This window comes from Rattus norvegicus, chromosome 4, assembly GCF_036323735.1.
Source record: "Rattus norvegicus strain BN/NHsdMcwi chromosome 4, GRCr8, whole genome shotgun sequence".
NCBI classification, from domain to species: domain Eukaryota; kingdom Metazoa; phylum Chordata; class Mammalia; order Rodentia; family Muridae; genus Rattus; species Rattus norvegicus.
In genome coordinates, this window is record NC_086022.1 from 52,722,231 (window position 1) to 52,739,298 (window position 17,068).

The 17,068-nt window shown below is 46.6% G+C and overlaps 2 protein-coding genes and 1 long non-coding RNA gene across 6 annotated transcripts; 1 reads left to right on the plus strand and 2 right to left on the minus strand.

The window, feature by feature from the left end:
- Positions 1-3,290: 3,290 nt before the first annotated feature.
- LOC134486670 (uncharacterized) lies at positions 3,291-4,543 on the minus strand. The gene is made up of 2 exons (XR_010066014.1): positions 4,406-4,543; positions 3,291-3,854 (listed from the first exon to the last, which is right to left on the minus strand). It is a non-coding gene; the product is annotated as an uncharacterized LOC134486670 (long non-coding RNA).
- Positions 4,544-6,154: 1,611 nt separating this feature from the next.
- Positions 6,155-11,085, minus strand: Fezf1 (Fez family zinc finger 1). Of its 2 annotated transcripts, XM_063286480.1 has the most exons (5): positions 10,786-11,085; positions 8,400-9,273; positions 8,018-8,152; positions 7,629-7,761; positions 6,155-7,212 (listed from the first exon to the last, which is right to left on the minus strand). In XM_063286480.1, exons 2-5 carry the CDS (start codon positions 9,198-9,200, stop codon positions 6,854-6,856), a joined length of 1,428 nt encoding a protein of 475 aa, XP_063142550.1. In that variant the 5' UTR covers positions 9,201-9,273; positions 10,786-11,085; the 3' UTR covers positions 6,155-6,853. The 2 variants fall into 2 exon arrangements, with proteins under 2 accessions (XP_063142550.1, NP_001102694.1); NM_001109224.1 differs by lacking the exon at positions 10,786-11,085 and having other exon boundaries at positions 6,161-7,212; positions 8,400-9,488.
- Positions 9,945-15,104, plus strand: LOC134486742 (uncharacterized). Of its 3 annotated transcripts, XR_010066115.1 has the most exons (3): positions 9,961-10,949; positions 11,812-11,990; positions 14,127-15,104. XR_010066115.1 is itself a non-coding variant. In XM_063286920.1 (2 exons), the coding sequence occupies exons 1-2, from the start codon at positions 10,412-10,414 to the stop codon at positions 11,925-11,927; spliced, it is 654 nt and encodes a 217-aa protein (XP_063142990.1). In that variant the 5' UTR covers positions 9,945-10,411; the 3' UTR covers positions 11,928-14,473. The 3 variants fall into 3 exon arrangements, 2 of the variants coding, with proteins under 2 accessions (XP_063142990.1, XP_063142989.1); XM_063286920.1 differs by having other exon boundaries at positions 9,945-10,949; positions 11,812-14,473; XM_063286919.1 differs by having other exon boundaries at positions 9,961-10,988; positions 11,812-14,473.
- The last annotated feature ends 1,964 nt before the right edge of the window (positions 15,105-17,068 follow it).

Below are 17,068 nucleotides of genomic sequence, written 5' to 3' on the forward strand. Positions count from 1 at the left end.
GGTACAGAATGAAAAACACTTGTTGAAGAAGCCAGTGAGGAAATTTTGAAAGTAGAACAAAAATGTAACAAACTCCACTGACAATTTTTTTTTTATCAGAAGAGGTCATAATTGATCATCAAAATTCCAAACTTTTGGCTAACAACATTTGCCAACCATCCACTAGTGTTCCTGTTTGTGGAGGAAGATGAAGAGGCCTTGGACTGTTTGACCAGTATAGGATGTCATACAGGTGAAGGTAGGCACAAGATAGAATGAGGCTTGTCGTTGGACGAGAAGGAGGGATGGGCAGGGGAAAAGTTTTAGAGAGAGGAAGAGACTAAAGGAGACAGAAGAAGCAGGGGAGAGAACATGGAAGCTGATGTTAAGATTCCTCTCTGCACATTTATAGGTTATGAATATTCTTAAGGTACGGCTATATACAGGGCTTTGTACATCTAGGTGGTCAATTATATCTTATCAATTAGATCAGAGGTTATTGTGTTGTGTGTTCTTTCATGTGGCGATTTAAGTTCAAGAGAGTATGTAGACGCTGTAGACACTAGGCCTCCACGGAATTGGGATGTATGTTTCTGGCATGGTGGCAACCTGACTTGGGAACTAGATGGGTAGACAGATTGTCGCCAGGCTCAGAGAGAAGCCATCGGCAGTGTGATATGGGATGGAGCAGAGTGGGTGAGACGCTTTGCTGACTGAGATGAGGATGTCTACCAGATATCTTGGGGCACTACGATGCCAGATCTAGTGTGGGATAAAAGAAAGCTTTTTTTTTTTTTAATAATTTTACAGCAACAGACCAGACTTGAAATGATGGAATTTGAAGACACAAAACCAGGTTACAGAAGAGATTTTCGTTTGTTCTTGTTTGTTTCGGAGACTAGGTTTCTCTGTCTTGCCCTAGCTATTCTGGAACTCACCCTGTAAGACAGGGCTGGCCTCAAACTCAGAGATATATATCTACCTCTGCCTCCCAAAATGACAAGTGCATATACTCAGATTTGGTTCCCATTTTACTAACCAACTACATTTCTATTTTGAGTCACCAAAATATATTGTCTTATTTGTTATTATGACTAGAGGACGACACACTGGCCTGAACTTTCAAATTTCTCTGAGAGGAAACATAGTCTATGATTCCTATCAAGAACAGACTTAAAAGAAGTTTGATGTGCCCTCTTCCATTTGTGATACATTTCTAGATCCTGTTAGGATGCTGGGTACTCACTGCCCCTGCTCCTACAACTTAGTGCACATGAATAGCACGTGTTTGTTTGACAGCAAAGTAATGCAAGAAACTTGCATCAGAAGAATTTTGTTCAACTTTACTTAGTAATTTAAACTCATTAAGATCAATACCAGTGAGCTTCCATTTCACATGAATACTGCCCCGTCTTGAACAAAAAATTGTATCTAGCAATTTTGAGATCACTTTGTGCCTGTGTTGTGCCATGGTGGGTTTTGACTTTTCCTCAGACTCCATTATAACATGCCATAAAATTGAAGATAAATATAACAATAGAAGGATTTATTTTCTCCCCTAGCAAGGTCATAAAGATATCAGACTTTCCCCCCATGGAATGAAGTGAGATGCCCTACACATGCTTAAATTAATGATTTTGGAATCGTTACAAGTCCAGCTACCCGGTATATCTATCAGCATTTTGTTATTTATTTTTCTTTGTTCTGGAGCTGCAATAGAGATATGCATTGCCAAAAGGCAATGAAATTAATAGCAAAATATCTTCTACTTATAATCTACTTTTCAATTTTTAGCTAATCTAGTAAAATCAAATAACTTCTTATGGGTAAGTGAGTTAGTTAGGTTTTCTATTGCTGTGATGAGACATCATGACCAAAAGGCAAGTTGGAGAAGAAAGGGTTTAACAGGCTTACACTTCCATACTGCTGTTCATCACTGAAGGAAGTCAGGGCAGGAGCTTGGAAGCAAGAGCTGAGGCAGAGGACATGAAAGAGTGTTGCTTACTGGCTTGCTCCCCATGGCTTGATCAGAACACCAGCATAGGAGTGGCACCACCACCATGAACTGGGCCTTCCCCCATCAATCGACAAATAAGAAAATGCCCTATAGACTTGCCTGCAGCTAGATCTTATGGAGGCCTTTCCTTGATTGGGGTTCCCTCCTCTCACAGGACTTGACCTTGTGTCAAGCTGAGTATCCAGCATAGAAAGCAACCTCATTTTAGCATAGCACAGCAAACAAAACAAAACAAAACAAAAAACAAACAAGGAACAGCAGCACAGGAAGAAAAAAAAAACCAAAAACAAAAACTGGAAGATATTTTATTGTGGTCAACCCCTCAGGATTGAGGATTCAGATTTTCAGTTCATGCACTCTTCACAATGCACTCTGGTAAAACTGCAAGCAATGTTGTTTTAAAGCAAACCACACACACACACACACACACACACACACACACACACACACACACACACACCCCAGAATTTACCTAAATAGAAGATCTAATAAGAGTGAGAAAGAAAATGTTATTTTGAATTTTGAGATCACCTCTATCTTATAATTGCAGGTTTGGTGACACTTTTTATAAATATGGGACAGGCCCGGTCCAGCTATGTGCTAGTCAGGTCTTTAAACTGTTGTCAGTCATCTTTTTTTGTTTTTGTTTTTAGTTATGCTTTTTTTTCTTTATTCTTTTTTTTTCCGGGGCTGGGGACCGAACCCAGGACCTTGTGCTTCCTAGGCAAGCGCTCTACCACTGAGCCAAATCCCCAGCCCCGTTGTCAGTCGTTTTTAAAGATGCTTTCCCGTTGTAACTGCTGCTAACATAAGGGAGGAATCCGCCAAGCAAGATGCCCAGATTCTAGAAGTGAAGACTCTACTTCCTGGTTGGTCAGTGTTTCCCACTGTTTCTATTTGTCTGTTTGCTTTATGTGACAGGGTCTTTACTCTGTAGCCCTGGCTAGCCTCGAACTCTCTAAATAGACCAGGCTGGACTAGAACGTACATAGAAGAAATCTATCTTCCTCTGCCTGCCTAGTCATGGGATTAAGGGTGTGCATCACTATGCCCTGCTTTCTCTCCACATTTGGGAAGAAATGTTCTGTAAGAAGTTAAGTTTCAGGCCTCACTAACAAGTTTCAGGCTTTGATAAGGGCTCAAGCAGTGTTTCTGCTCACTGCCAAGTGTGACAACTTAGTCCCAGTTTTGCTCATAAAACTGCTTTTGCTTTATACTTTTGGGAGCCTGGAGAGATTATCTTTAGAAATCTCTGTTTGGGTTCTGTACTAAGGAGATGGGACTTCACCACTTACATGGTTAATTCTCCTTTATAATATTTTGCTTTCCAAAAACCTGAACGAAGAAAAACATTTAGCCCCAGAGGATCAGAACTTTCAACAATTCATCCCAGTACTTGTCTAAACTATCTTTTTCTGGACCAAGATGAAGAGAAGCCATTCTTTTTCTAGTATCTAAACACTGGCCTCAGCCCTCAGGAAACATGAAAAAAATTGCTAGCTAACATGTAGCCTAGCGAAGATGAGATTCAACAAAGCCAAATGTTGCTGTACACACGTTTTAGGGCTTGTTTTCTATGAGTAGGAATTAAAGTCTTTGTAAGCCCACATGGACAGAGGTCATCTTTCAATATTTACCAGAAACAGAATGGTGAGGCCTTCCAATGACTATTGGTTAAGTGTCCCACCTTACTAAGATCCCCCCAATAATGGATCCTCTTCCATCATAGCAACCTCACAGAGCTTTGTCAGAAATCAAAATTCGCCGATCTTCTGGCAAGGGCTTCTCTTGAGTACTTGATTTTAGAGAATTTCCTTTTGGTCTCTGTGTCATCACCAACGCTCCAGGCTGCTCAAACCTGTAAGCAGACAGATGACCATTTCCCCCTTCAAACCTCACTGGAAATACTGCAGCATCTAAGAGCAACCTTCAACTATTCTATGCTACTGAACCTAGCATCTATTTGTTCCCTCCCTCCCCCTCTCCCTCCCCCTCTCCCTCCCCCTCTCCCTCTCCCTTCCCCCTTTCTCCCCCTTTCTCCCCCTTACCCCCTCTCATCCCCACCCCCTTCCTTCCTCTCCCCTGTCTTCCTTCAACATCACAAACATATTCATTTCTTTGGTGAGACACATCTCTATTTCCTATGCCAAAGCATGCTGGCGTGGGCTAGGAGATGGAAATGCACAGAGAAATATCTCCTGACAAGAAGTATCCTGCGGTTTAGACACTTTCCCCAACAATGTTCATTTGGTTTTCCGCCACAGAACAATAGCATCACCCGAATGTCTAAAGGACATTTCACCCCAAGTTTTGAGAGGAAGTCCAAATACTAATTGAGGATAAGTTCAAGAAGCAAAGGCTGCATTCTGCCCTTGAACTTAAAATATATACGTTGCAAGTTATAACGACCTCTGATCTCATTCTTCTTCCTCAAAGGAACAAATGCTTTCAGAATCCGAGGAGGCTACTTGGAAAAGGCTGTCACCTGTCACCTAGGAGACATTTCTCAATATACTCTTCGCTGCACTAGCAACCATGAGGGAATGCAGCCAATGTTCAGAACGTTGGAGTCGAGAAGATAGAGTCCGATGCCGTACTCATAAAGGCATGGAATCTAACTAGACTTTCTCACGCCTTCCGAAGTCAAACCTAACGTGGGTCGAATGTGTGGCGACCGAGAGAACGAAATGGGGGTGTGTAAACGTCCAAACGAAGTGGGGGTGTGTAGACGTCTGGATCTGATCTCATGGTGTTGCTTGTTTGCACTTACATTGAATGTGCCCATTGGGCAAGCCCTGGAAACTCAGACTAAACCTTAAAATCTTAGTGCCCTTCTGCGAAACCCTGAGAGTTCAGTTCAGTTCAGCACTCACCCCAGCACTCCCACCTCCCCCCATCTCTCTTTCAGGCAGGGTGTCGTCTGAGGGTCCCAGGGGAGCTCCAACACCCCCTTCGCTGAGAATGCCCAAGGGCTCCCTCGCCACATTTCAGCTCATAGCCAATTCTTGGTATCCTGTGCCCTTTGTGGCCTTGATTGAAGTGGGAATTCCAGTTACCTAGAAAGTGGATGTGCCTCTGAGCTGCTCTCTGCTCACCCCCTATCTGCACACTCCCAGCCAGTCTCCCTAATGCCCCACCGGCCATTTTTTTTCTTATGTGCCCCATGACCGGTCGAAAGTGGGGCACGAGTCTACCCAGCGTCTGCTGGGTGATCCTAGACTGGCAAGGTCACCCTGCTCCAAGAAGAGACTACTTGGCTCTCAGGAGACTCTGAGAGTCTACTGTCTGGAACCTGGGTGTGTTCTTGGGACACATACCCCAGGAGGAGCCCAGACTCACGCACCAATTGGGGGAGGGGGCAAGGCAGTTGGGACTGTGACCTCTGTTCAGGAACCCCTGTAGCCATCCTACTCCCCGCCCCCAGCAGCCTCACCCCCAGGACGTGGACCGCTAACGCGAGACTTCTGTGCAGGGCTGTGAGTTTGTCTGGCAGCTTCTACTGAGCAGCTAATAGTATAACAACCCGGCTTTGATAAATCTGAACTAATTACCCCTCTTAATTAAAGTCTTTAGCAGTTGTTTCACTGTTTTGGCAAGAAAACAGGAGAGACTTGCAGTTAGAAAACAGCCGAGCTCCAGCGCACAGTGGAGCTGCTGATTAACACTTAAAGCATTTCAAGGACCTGGCACTCGTCACGGTTTGGTTTTCATCCATGTCTCCTCCTTGAATGGAAGTATATTCGGCTATAAACATTTGTACACATCTAAAAACACGAGGCACTCTTTGCCAGCTATGCACAAGTCAGTATGTGTCTTTGGAATGGTGGCAGTCCACATACCACAGGCTCTAGATAGAAGGTCCCTGCCTTTCGGACCACACAGATCTACCAGAAGACCCATGTCAACGTTGTATTTCTGTTAGACACACATCTTCTGTCTCAGAGTTGAACCATATTTCATAACCTTGCCCAAAGGAACAAGCATGGGGACAGACTATTCGCCTGTGGTAAATGTTCTGATCAAATCAGTAGACATTATTAATAAAAAGCTGGTTTAAAAGATAACAACAAACAAACAAACAACAAAAAAAAAAAACAAGAGTATGGGTGAGAAAGTTGTTGACAGGGATTTTTAGCTGAATAATAGTAAATCTTAAGGTTTGTTGATTAAATAAGCATGTTCCAAGTTTTTATTTCCAACAGTCAATGAATCAACTCCGACGTGCAAGGATCAAAAGCAAAATTTGAAATTCATTCGTAATGAGCCACTCTTATCTAATATGTATGTGTGTGTGTTATGTATGGGCTCACAAATGGTGAACGCATCCTCACAAGTACACACCTCTGTGTGTATATAGAACATACACACCGCGTTTTGTTGCTTCGGGGAAGGAGAAAATTATAAACGGTCAGCAGGCATTTTGAGATGGCAGAATCGACACAATGGAAATATATACAATAATAAAATTAAAATGATGCAGCATTCCCGGGTAGAATAATACAGATCTCAATAAATACAGCAGATATTCGTTTAAAAACAAAACAAAACAAACACCATCTCTCCACCCGAGATGAAAAGTCTTCTCAACTCAAAAAAAAATTGAAATAAGTCCCTCCAAATATATCGTAATTGTTAGTGCCTATATAGAATATAATACACAAAACCATTTAGCAGGTGCATGCAAGAGGCGAAAGGCCAAGGGATGTAGAGGCATGGGGTCCTCCCGAAAGTGCGGGGCCCTTTTGCGCCCGGTGCCCCGGGTTTTGTAGGCGAGCTTGGACCAAGAGGTCCGCTCTAGTCTGCGGACTTCCGCAGTGAGGGCCCTCCGGTTGGGGTTAGGGAGATCTTTAGCCTCCGTCACTGGTGGCCTTGGTGAAGCCCGGATTGCAGAGGCCCGGGAGGCGGCAAGGTAGGTTGCAGCGGCGGCAGAGGCGCGGGCGGCGGCTGTTGCAGCTGGGGCGGCGGATCGCTGCCTGGCTCCCCAGTAGGAGTGCGGGTCAGCCCCAGGCTGCTGTCGTGTAGCTTGCGGACATGCTTCTTGAGGTCAAAGTTCCTACAGAAGCCCTTGCCACACGTGGGGCAAGTGAAAGGCTTCTTGTCGTTGTGAGTGTGCATGTGGAAGGTGAGGTTGTACACCTGGTGGAAAGCCTTGTTGCAGATATTGCACTTGAACTGCTTCTCCCCGCTGTGGGTCAGCTTGTGATTTTTGTAATTCCCTGAAACAGAAAAATGGCCCGGATAAGGTTCTGAACAAAGCTTGAAAAGAAGAGAGACCGGTGTATAAAAAAATAAGGAGGCAGGCTGAAGAGCCGCCCCAGTTTTGACCCAGGGTTCAGGGCATTGATTCCCCTACGTTTGTTTTTAAGCACTGAATTTATTTCTTCTACATATTAATACACGTTATTTATCCAGTCATACTAAAAGAAAACTGGAGGCGACAAAGAAATATCCTTTGACATAACAAACGTGGCTGCCTTCTCTAACACTGCCGAGACCTGAGAGTAGGGAATAAAAGTGACAGTCGCCCAGGTAAGCAGGTGCACTTTACAGATCACTTATAAAAAGCATCCTGAGAATATTCAGTATGGCTTTCCTGCGACCACACTGAGAAGCCATCTCCTGGGCCCAATACCTTTTTGATGAAATCCTTTGCCACAGAATTCACACACGAATGGTTTGTAGCCCGCGTGAATTCGGGTGTGTGTGTTTAACGTGGAACTTCTATTAAACGCTTTCCCGCACTGGTTGCATTTGTGGGGTTTTTCCTAAACAGCAGAGAGAAAGAGAAGATTAGAGAACTTCATTTAAGGTACTTTGTTATTATGATGCGGAATCCTACCAGCACAATACACTAACACTCCGAAGCTTTTAATCAGAACAAAGATAACAGCACAAGGCCTCTCGGTTCAGCCACCACGGCCCACCAGACCTTATGCTGAAGAGTGAGGCTCTATTGACCCCTTCTCCTCACCCCAAAGAGGTCCGAAGCCTTCCGGGTAAACTTAGGACCGAGGAACATACCTGTGTGTGAATGATCTTATGCCGGCAAAGGGTGCTGGCTTGCCGGAAACCTTTCCCACACACTTTGCACACGAAGGGTCTGGCTCCTGTGTGCACCGGCATGTGACGGGTTAAGTTATAGTGCGCATTAAAGACCTTAAAATGAAACACACAGGAAACAGGTTAACGGAACTGCAGATTTGAAGTCAAAGTGTTTAGAGGGAGGGAGGAGGCAAAACAAGTCTTATACCCCAACTCCCCAAATACTAAAACGGAAGCGAGGGAGGAAGGAAGGAAGGAAAGAAGGAAGGAAGGAAGGAAGGAAGGAAGGAAGGAAAGAAGGAAAGAAGGAAAGAAGGAAAGAAGGAAGGAAGGAAGAAACTCCCTTTAGCATAAGATTTACCTTTCCGCAGACTTCGCAAGTGAAAACTTTGGGTTTGGCGTTAGGAGAGCCGCGGCTGAAATCCGAGGTTTTGAAAGCGATTTTTTCCGACAAAAGTTGGGCGCTTTCTTTCATGTAATTGTGTAGCTGAGCCTGGGACAGGTCTTTGAAAGCTACTCCCGAAGGTAGCTTCTCCACCGCCGGGACGACCAGTTTATTCCTTTCGGCTAAATATGTTTTGGGCTGTGGGTGCAAAGGGGAACTGAGAAAGTAGGAGGCCACGGGGTGGATGTTCACGCCCGCAGCCGGGTGGCACGGGCCGTCACCTCGGTTCAGGTAGCACAGGGCGCCCATGGCGTGGAACGAAGAGTGGTTCACCACACGCGGCCTTACCAGCTTGTACTGCTGTAGTGGCAGCGCGTCGCGGGCCAGGTCGCCCTTGAGACTTAGAGCGCAGTTGAGCAGGTCGCTGCAGCTGAACGCGGGCGCGGAGGGCGCCACCGCGGGCGGCGCCGGAACCTCCAAACTCGCTTTGCGGGGCTCTGAGCCATTCACTCCTGCTTTGGAGTTCGTGTCGTACGCCACGGGAACGAAAGGGATCATGCAGGGGATCGACGAGTTGAGATGCAGAGAGTGCTTGGGGTCCCCTTTGGGCACGGCTCCCTGCAGGAAGTGGGGGACCGGCAGGGCCTTAGGCTCAGGGGTGCGCGCCATGATTCGTTCGATGGAGAAAGCCAAGGGTTTGGATGTGCTCATCACGTTGCCCCGAGCTGGAGCAGTCGCTAGCATTTTGGTGGTCGCGTTGAGGCAGCTACTGTCCATGACTGAGTCGCCAGCGTCGGTCCGCCGGGGTTGAGTCGCACGATCGTTGCCTTGTCCCCTGCTTGTCACAGACCTGCGGAGAGGACAGGCACCGTCACCACCAGCAGCCTCCTCCTCCTCCTCCCCAGCATCACCAGCCGAACCTGCCTGCCCAGCCCAATGGACTCCTGCCAGCCCATCGCAGAGTTCTTGGCGCACCAATGACTCGGGGACAATCACTACTTATTTCTATCAATAGAAAGTGTTGTGTCAATAACGCAGCCAAGATCTCGCCAATCGTTAACTTCCAAGAGGAGAAGGTAAACTAGATAATTGCTCAATTCGCTTCCAACAGTCAACAGGAAAACTTTTTTTTCTCTGCAGTCGGGGACTACTTTTCATTGGTGAGAGAGGTTCCCCCGCCCAGAAGAGGCGGGGGCGCTCTCCGCAATGCGCCGAGCCCTCCCCGACGCGCTAGCACTCGCCCGCACACACTCCTCTACCCTTCAGCTGCCCCTCCCCCTAGCTTCCTCTGTCTTTTTAATTCTCAATCTGCTTAACCAGGCTTTAGAGGCCAAGCAAATCTGAGATCAATTTTCTCGTTTAGCTCTAAGTGACATCATCTAAAATCATTGTGCTAGGGCTAAATAAGGAAACAGAGTCTAATTCAGGGGCAAATGCCAGACTATATTTATCAAACGCCAGGCGCTAGAAAGCCTTGACCAGGAAGCCTCTGACAAAATCCGAGGTTTCTTTGCTTGGCTTGCCTGAGCTCAGTTCGGTCCAAGCCGCCTCCTACGCTGCACACTTTCTTCCTCCAGGACTGGGGTGGGGATGTGGGGTGGGGGCTGGGAAGGTAAGAGGTGATGCTCGTCCCCTGAATCAAGGAGTCTCCATAGCTCGAGCCGCGTCTGGACCGTTTGGAAGACACCAGCAGGTAACTGGCCTCCCAAAATGCCCCTGAGATGTAAAGGCCTTGGGAGGCTTGTTATGCGTTTGTGGTTTTGTCAGAGCGATGCCCATGGCAATAGGCCTGGGAAAGACGCACTAGCACCACAAAGTTGAGTTGCAAAGAATAAGCGGGTGCCACACCGCAAGAAATCTAGGTGCGGATTGGACTCACACACAAACACACGCGAGAGCGCGCTTCCTCGAGTTAACAGAGGGAACCCCGAAAGGGCACTTCTCCAAAGAACTCGCGTCCACTGCCCTCTCCGAGCAAAGCCTTTTGAATGTGGAGCCGAGAAGGGGAATGGAATCTATCGATCTCTACCCCGGCTGCCAGCGTCTGCGTGTCACTCAGTAGCAGCCCGTGCATCCGACACCCTGTGTCTGTGCGTTCAGACGAAGCAACTGTGGTGGCCACAGATCACAGACACATTTCTTTCCCCCACCTCCCAAGAGCGTTTGGCGACCCTGAGAGCTCCCTATCCCCCCCACCCTTCCCCCACCCCCGCGTGCACCCAGCGCCCTCCTGTTGTGTCGCCTGGGCCCAAATTCCTGGGGCAAAGTTTCCCGAGCTGGGCGAGCTTTCCACTAAAATGCCAGAAGCTGAGGCTCCCACTGCGCGGGTTCCCGCGGCTCCCGCCCAAGCAGCGGCGCGCACCTTCCCCGGAGCAGTCAGCGCGGAGCCTGCGGTCGCGAGAAGCAGAGTCCTGGGGCTAGGCGCGCTCCTGGGGCTGCGGGTCAGAGGAAAGCCCTGCTGTTCTCGGGCCAGCTCCGGGAGGAAGCTGAGCGAGGAGCCCAGAACCGCACCGTCTGGAGGCCGCGGTAAGCAGCTGCCTGCAAACTGGAAGTTCCATCCTCCTAGTGAGTTAACTCTAAGGCGTGTGGAGCCGGTGCCAGGTATCTGGCCAAGAGTGTGATGTGCTGTCCTCTGGTGAGAACCCTGGAAAGGGCCAGCAATGGGAGGTGATGTGGGAGCCTAGGACTGAGCCTAAAGCTTATGTATTCAAAGGTGCCAAATTGGGGTTCAAATGGCGGCAACTGTCTTTCAAGTTATTTCCTTCTCCAAAGACCCTTTCTAGTTCATACCAATTCAGGGATCCAGGCTCCCCCGCCCCACGCAGACTGTGAGAGCCAGTTTGGATACTGCCAGGGAAGTCCAGTGGGTTGGAAAGGAAGACACCCAGTTGTTGAGGCCTGTCAGCAAGGCGGGACAGTTGAGTGGATTCTGGAGAAATAATTGCTGAAAAACTAAGGGCCAACAGAAGTCTTTTTGAAAGTTGCAGCCACTAAGCCAGATGGTGGAAAAGTCTGGCTGTTAGAGGCCCGCCTTAGTGGCTAGGCCTGGGAGTGTCTCCTTTCAGGTGTCCAGGCAAAGAGTGGGAGACAGGGCCGGGTACCCGGGGAGAGGGGAAGGAGGCAACACAAAAATCCAGAGGCATTCTAGAACCCTTTGGGGCCTCAGTTTTCCACCAACTGGAAATGTTCGTTCGATTCGCTTTGGGGGATGCAGAACCTTAGTCCTTCACCCTGATCAGACAAAGGGTGCTGTGCGGGCGACCCGGACTGCTTAGGAAAGGCGGGGGCGGGAGTGTCCCTGTCCCAAGACAGATGGGTAGAGGTTAAGACTTTAATTGCTGCCTTTTGGGGCGGATCAGATTCCCTTTCCTACCTGCCTTCCCAACAGCGAAAAATCTCCCTCTTGCTGCACTCCTCCCTCGCCGGAACAAGTTTAAAGAAGAAAGCAGAGAGGCGAGAAACTGCTCGGTTTTCGGAAAGGTTTGGAGACCCCAGCTGACTTGAACAACTCACCGGCCTCTGGAATGTTACCTGCCTTCTTGATTGAGCGCCAACAGTTTCTTTTAGGTCGCGTGTCCCTCCCTCTTCTCTTCTTCCCCTTCCCCTCCCCCTCCTTAACGGCAAAAAAAAAAAAAAAAAAAAAAAAAAAAAAAAAGGTTTGTATTTGCCTCTTTGGTGGACACTAACTTTCTACAAGGCAAATATTAGCTAAGGGCCTTTTATAGTTAACATTTCAATAGTTCGCTTTTCACTGGTCTTTTCGGGATTTTCCTTTTCTGCCAAGTGTTTGAAAATGTCATTTGAGTAAATACAGCAAAGCATCAATTATTCCTTTCCCCACCTTTTTTGAAGCTAGCCCTGATCTTGCTACTCTCAAAGTCCAAAGATGTATTTTACAAATCCAAGTGTTGATATGCCAATGTTTGTTCATATTCTCCACTCAGTATATAACCAAAACATATTAACATTTAATATGCACGCCATAAGGCAAAGATAGTCTTAAAATACAAAATTTATCTAGGAAGCAGTTTCTTAATGTCAGAAATTAAAACTTCATTTACCTACAAACATTTGAAATTACAGAAAAAAAGTTACCAAGACAGAGAATAAATTTGGAAAATTTAGAAGCTTCTAAAAGCTTCCAAATATTTGATTTCCTTATAAGAACGTAAAAGAGCTTTGTTTGTTTAGTTATAGCAAAATAAAAATGTACAGATTCTTTGGAATTTCTTGGAGAATCCTATAGTCTGCCTTCTGTTTGTTTAAAGCACATTTTAGTTGACCTATCCATCCGCCTTAAACCCTGATGCAAGTTGACTTTAAGTGTTTGGGTTGGGGAGCAGGAGGTATCTCAAGAAACCAGAACAGTTCTTGATATGAAGAGGCCTGAGAACAAAGCCAGATCAAATACTGAGAAGCAAGGAAAGTCTTGCTACAATACCAATTGAAAGTTACAAATTTCTGTACAATGTAATTGCTGCTCTTCATATTTCCCAGACTTGTATACTTTCCCCCAGACTTTGTACTTATCTCCTGTCATAAGTAAGGGATTTTGGGGTAAAGATTATTGCCATCTGAAATGAAAAAGAGCTAGAAGAGAGTTGTAAAGTACCACGTATTCTGTAATCTCTATTTCTTTAAGGCATCACAAAGTACTCTTGAAGTTTCTTATTTTAATTTAAAAATGAATTGGAAAATATTGTAACATAACATAACAGATCTATAGCCAGTACCTTGATTTAAATTTTAGGGTTTTCAGGCCCAACAAACATCCCTGACTTCCCACAGTCAATATTCTTTAGCTACAGCGAGCATGTAGTGTATGAGCTGCGGTGAGCTAATAAGAAGCAGGAGGCACTTCTGGTGTTTTATTGTTATTGTTATTGTTATTGTTATTGTTATTGTTATTATTATTATTATTATTATTATTATTATTACAGTCTAGATATTTGGGCTCATTTGCAGCGTTTTCTGTCTAACAAAACAACACCAAAGTCAATACAAATTGTTTTTGGAAGAAGAAAGGCAATTCCTAAATTCCTCTACAATCTTTGTTTCTGGTTGATGGTTTGTAGTTTCTTCCTTCTGGTGTGTAATAGTCACTTAGGACACAGATCGGTTCTTTATGGTTCAAGGAAAGAGACTTCTTGCGTACTTCAAACTTACTCCACGAATACACAGCGGGACTAACTTTGCTGCACATTAACATGTATGTCGTCACAGGTTCAGGCTGCTAGTAGGCTTTTAGTTGATCTGATGGCAAATAAAGAATTCTTGGGGGGGTGAGTTGGGGGGCGGGTAGGAAAACCTGGGAGATGAATATGGTCAAGCGACATTGTAATAAATCTCACATAACGAATAAAAGTATTATATTTAAAAAAGGAATTTTTGATGATTTTGTGCAGCATGTGAAGGGTAGTATCCCTGATTAAGACCCTGTGAATTAAAGATGAATGGAGAGGTCTAAAAACTCTCAGTTATTTGTCTCTAGCTTTTTGTTGTTAGTATTTCTTTCATATTAGGATTTCGTTCAAATGCAGTGCAATCCTTCTTCTCAAAACAGTATTTGCATGTTAAATTGTTTTGTAGACGGAAGTGAAGCATTCTGACTTTGCGGCCAGAACAGCGGCAGGTAGCAAGGTCAGCCGCCTGTGGTTGGAGCCTACCCCTACCCTAAGGATTTCTCTCACCCGTTCCTTTCAGGCCCATGAGGTGTGTCCCTCTCCACTGCAAGGCTATGACTCAGGCCTGGACTTGGTGGGAAGAAGTTCACAAACTCAACTTTCCCAATCTTTTCGCGGAGCAGCTTGAAAGTCAAGCAATCAAACCCAGCCAAGTTTAGCTTGTAATTTGCAACGGTGTTGTTGAAAGTTGAGAGGCAAACACGTAAAGGAGGACCTGCCAAAAGTATTTTTTTTTCTTCCACACCGACAACGCGTCTACCGTGGTACAAAAGCTGGTTAATGCAGTTGGCTGATTAGCATTTAGCAGAAGTTCCCAATTTTTAAAGTCATTTTCTGGCCAATAAAAAGAAACATATCCAACATAAAGAGCGACTCTTCCTTGACGTTGGCCAAGGTTTTAAAGCAGTCTCGGTGCTAAGTTCAAACTTTCTTCCATAAGTGATCTCGTGAAATGAAAGGCGATGCTAGAATTTGAAATAACACAGCTTACAGCAACAGGGAAGCAATAGAGGTAAATCAACATCCTTGAGCCCGAAATCTCTAGAGCCTTTTAGGATGTCAGTTACCTCCTGGATTCCGGTCCACAGCTGCTTGGGTTCGGGAATGCCCTGCTCAGCCCCGCAGCCCTAGGCTGCTCCAGTCTCCATCCACTATCGCTCGGCCTGGTTGGCCCTGAGCCCCAGCTGCCCAGGGGACCTGTGTTCCCGCTGCTTGCGGTAGGGACAGAGGCGACCCGCCACGGCCACGCTTCGATTGCCAGAGCCCAGCCCTTGAATAGAAGAAGCTCGAAAGCTGAAAGTTGGTTCCCGCCGAGTTCTGCTCTGCTTGGTTCACAAAACCCTTCTAAAACGAAGCCTCCAAGGCTGGAAGAGATGGAGCTGGTGCAACTGCTGGGGAGTGCCGCTTGTGGAGCTTGGAGGGGGCTGGCGAGCTGGGGCTGGTATCCTGAGGCCCGGGCCGGACCTTCCTGCTTGCCCGGTAGCACTGCGCGTGTCCCGCCCTGTCTGAACCGCCACAGGGCCTCCCCAGGGCAAGGCTCCCAGTCGGCCAGCGGGACTGCGGCGGATCTGGTTCCGAACTCCGGCCTGTGGACTGTCACTAGCCCTGCAGCCCCTCCCTGGCTCAATCCCGCTCCTCCCTCCCCGCTCCACTGGCCCACAAGGCTGGAGGAGGGAGGGGGAGGCTCGTAAATTTCGGGAGGGGGAGCAGGATGGCATTGAGGAGACTCAGAAACAGATGGCAGAGAGCTCCTTTGAAAAGTTTGTGAACGGAACATTCACTAATAGCTTGGCTTTGACCACTCAGGGTGTACGTGAAGGGTCAATCTACAAAGTCAGGCGGACAAAAACAGACCTTGCTGTAGGACAGGCCTCAGGAGGAAAGAAAGCTTTTGTTTTTGTTTTGTTTTGTTGTTGTTTTTGTTCTTGTTCTTGTTAGTTTTGTTGGTCACTTTCTTAAATTGTTTTAAAGTACCTTAGCACTTCTCAGTTACATACTCCAACATTTTTTTCCAGACCCGTTGTCCCGAAGTGTGTGTGTGTGTGTGTGTGTGTGTGTGTGTGTGTGTGTGTGTGTGTTTTCCCCACTCTTGTCTAGGTTCCTGGGGATTCCTTCTTTTGAAACCGGTTGGTTGGTAGTTAAAAGTAATTGACTTGATCTATGGTACTTATGATCCTCGCGAAAGGGAGAAATGTTCCTAATAAGAGATCTCTTTTACATCTTACTATCTTAGTCACACACTCCAATAAGTCATTCGGAGTCCTGAATTCCCCCGGTCAAACCCCAGACCTCCACTAATACTGAGCCGCAGTGGTTCCAGACCTCATCCCTACAGCTCACCCCCACAGCTTCCGTGGGCAGAAGGTGCCCAGCTGCAGGCACGGCTCCTTTCCCAGGAAAGCGGTGGCCTCTCTTTGACGTCCCTGAGCCCCTCGCTCCACCCTCCAGAGTGGGTGTGTTACTTGAGTTTAACTCCAGGAAAATCCCTAGAAGAACGAAGCTTGGTGCTTTCTAAAGGGCTCTTACTACTTTTTCAAACATCAGTTTGGATCATCCATCTAGTTGGATGGACGTGTTTGTTGCCTGTAAACCCGACACTGTAAACCCGACACTGGAGGCAGGAGGTTCACTACAAGTTCGAGGTCAGCCTGGGCCACAGAGATCCAGCCTCAAAATTTGAAAAAAAAAAAAAAAAAAGCCTTCTAGTCTGAATTTAGCAGTATTTTAGATTTAGAAGTTTTTCATTGTCTTTCTAGAAATCTCCCTGAACGCCCTTCGGTTAAACCTGGCCACTAGTCTCACAGAGGACCGGGATTCTGGAAACATGTAGAACCTCGGGTATCTTGTTGGCCCTGAATGACCTCGAAGGGCTGGCAGCTTGTGGCATCTTTGTGCCACAAAAGACTGTGCCAGAACCCCAGTGCGGGCAGCAGCCTGTGGCTTCAGAAGGCTGTCTGGGTCAAGAGTTGGAAGGGAAGTTGCGTTTAGAGTAAAAAGCTCAAAGAGCTTGGCAAGGGTGTGTGAATCATTCAAAGACTGAATGAGGTCGGCTCCTGTTGCTTGTGAAGGGAGCGCATGTGTATGTGTGTGTGGTGGGGGGGCTCTACCTAACCCCGTGATTCACAGCTTCTCAGAAATTTACATAATACAAGGGCGTAGTTGTAAACCTAAAGGACAAAAATAATAATTCAATGGCACATATTTCATTTTCGCACCGCCGACCTGGATGTGTTCCCGGTGTTGGCACATCACTGCTTCTTGGGGCTCTTTATTCGCCACTCTGAGTAGCTGAACCTTTATACCACTGCTGAAACGGAGGGAAAGAGAGAAGAGGAAGAGAAATTGGCTTTCACAGTGCTGGTCCTAGATTTCACCACTGCAAAAGACTGCCCCCGCCCCCTTAAATTAAGAGAATTTGCTGCATAAAAAAGACATCAAGAATGGTAATAATTGAAGTCTTTT

Bases quoted from the DNA above. Each gene is read 5' to 3' on its own strand.
- Fezf1 (XM_063286480.1), bottom strand. From the start codon at position 9,200: ATGGACAGTAGCTGCCTCAACGCGACCACCAAAATGCTAGCGACTGCT. The intron at 8,153-8,399 runs GTAAATCTTATG...TTTCATTTTAAG, and splicing joins CTTGCGAAGTCTGCGGAAAG to GTCTTTAATGCGCACTATAA. The intron at 7,213-7,628 runs GTATTGGGCCCA...TTTCTGTTTCAG, and splicing joins CAAAGGATTTCATCAAAAAG to GGAATTACAAAAATCACAAG.
- LOC134486742 (XM_063286919.1), top strand. From the start codon at position 10,412: ATGTGGAGCCGAGAAGGGGAATGGAATCTATCGATCTCTACCCCGGCT. The intron at 10,989-11,811 runs GTGAGTTAACTC...CCTTCCCAACAG, and splicing joins CTGGAAGTTCCATCCTCCTA to CGAAAAATCTCCCTCTTGCT.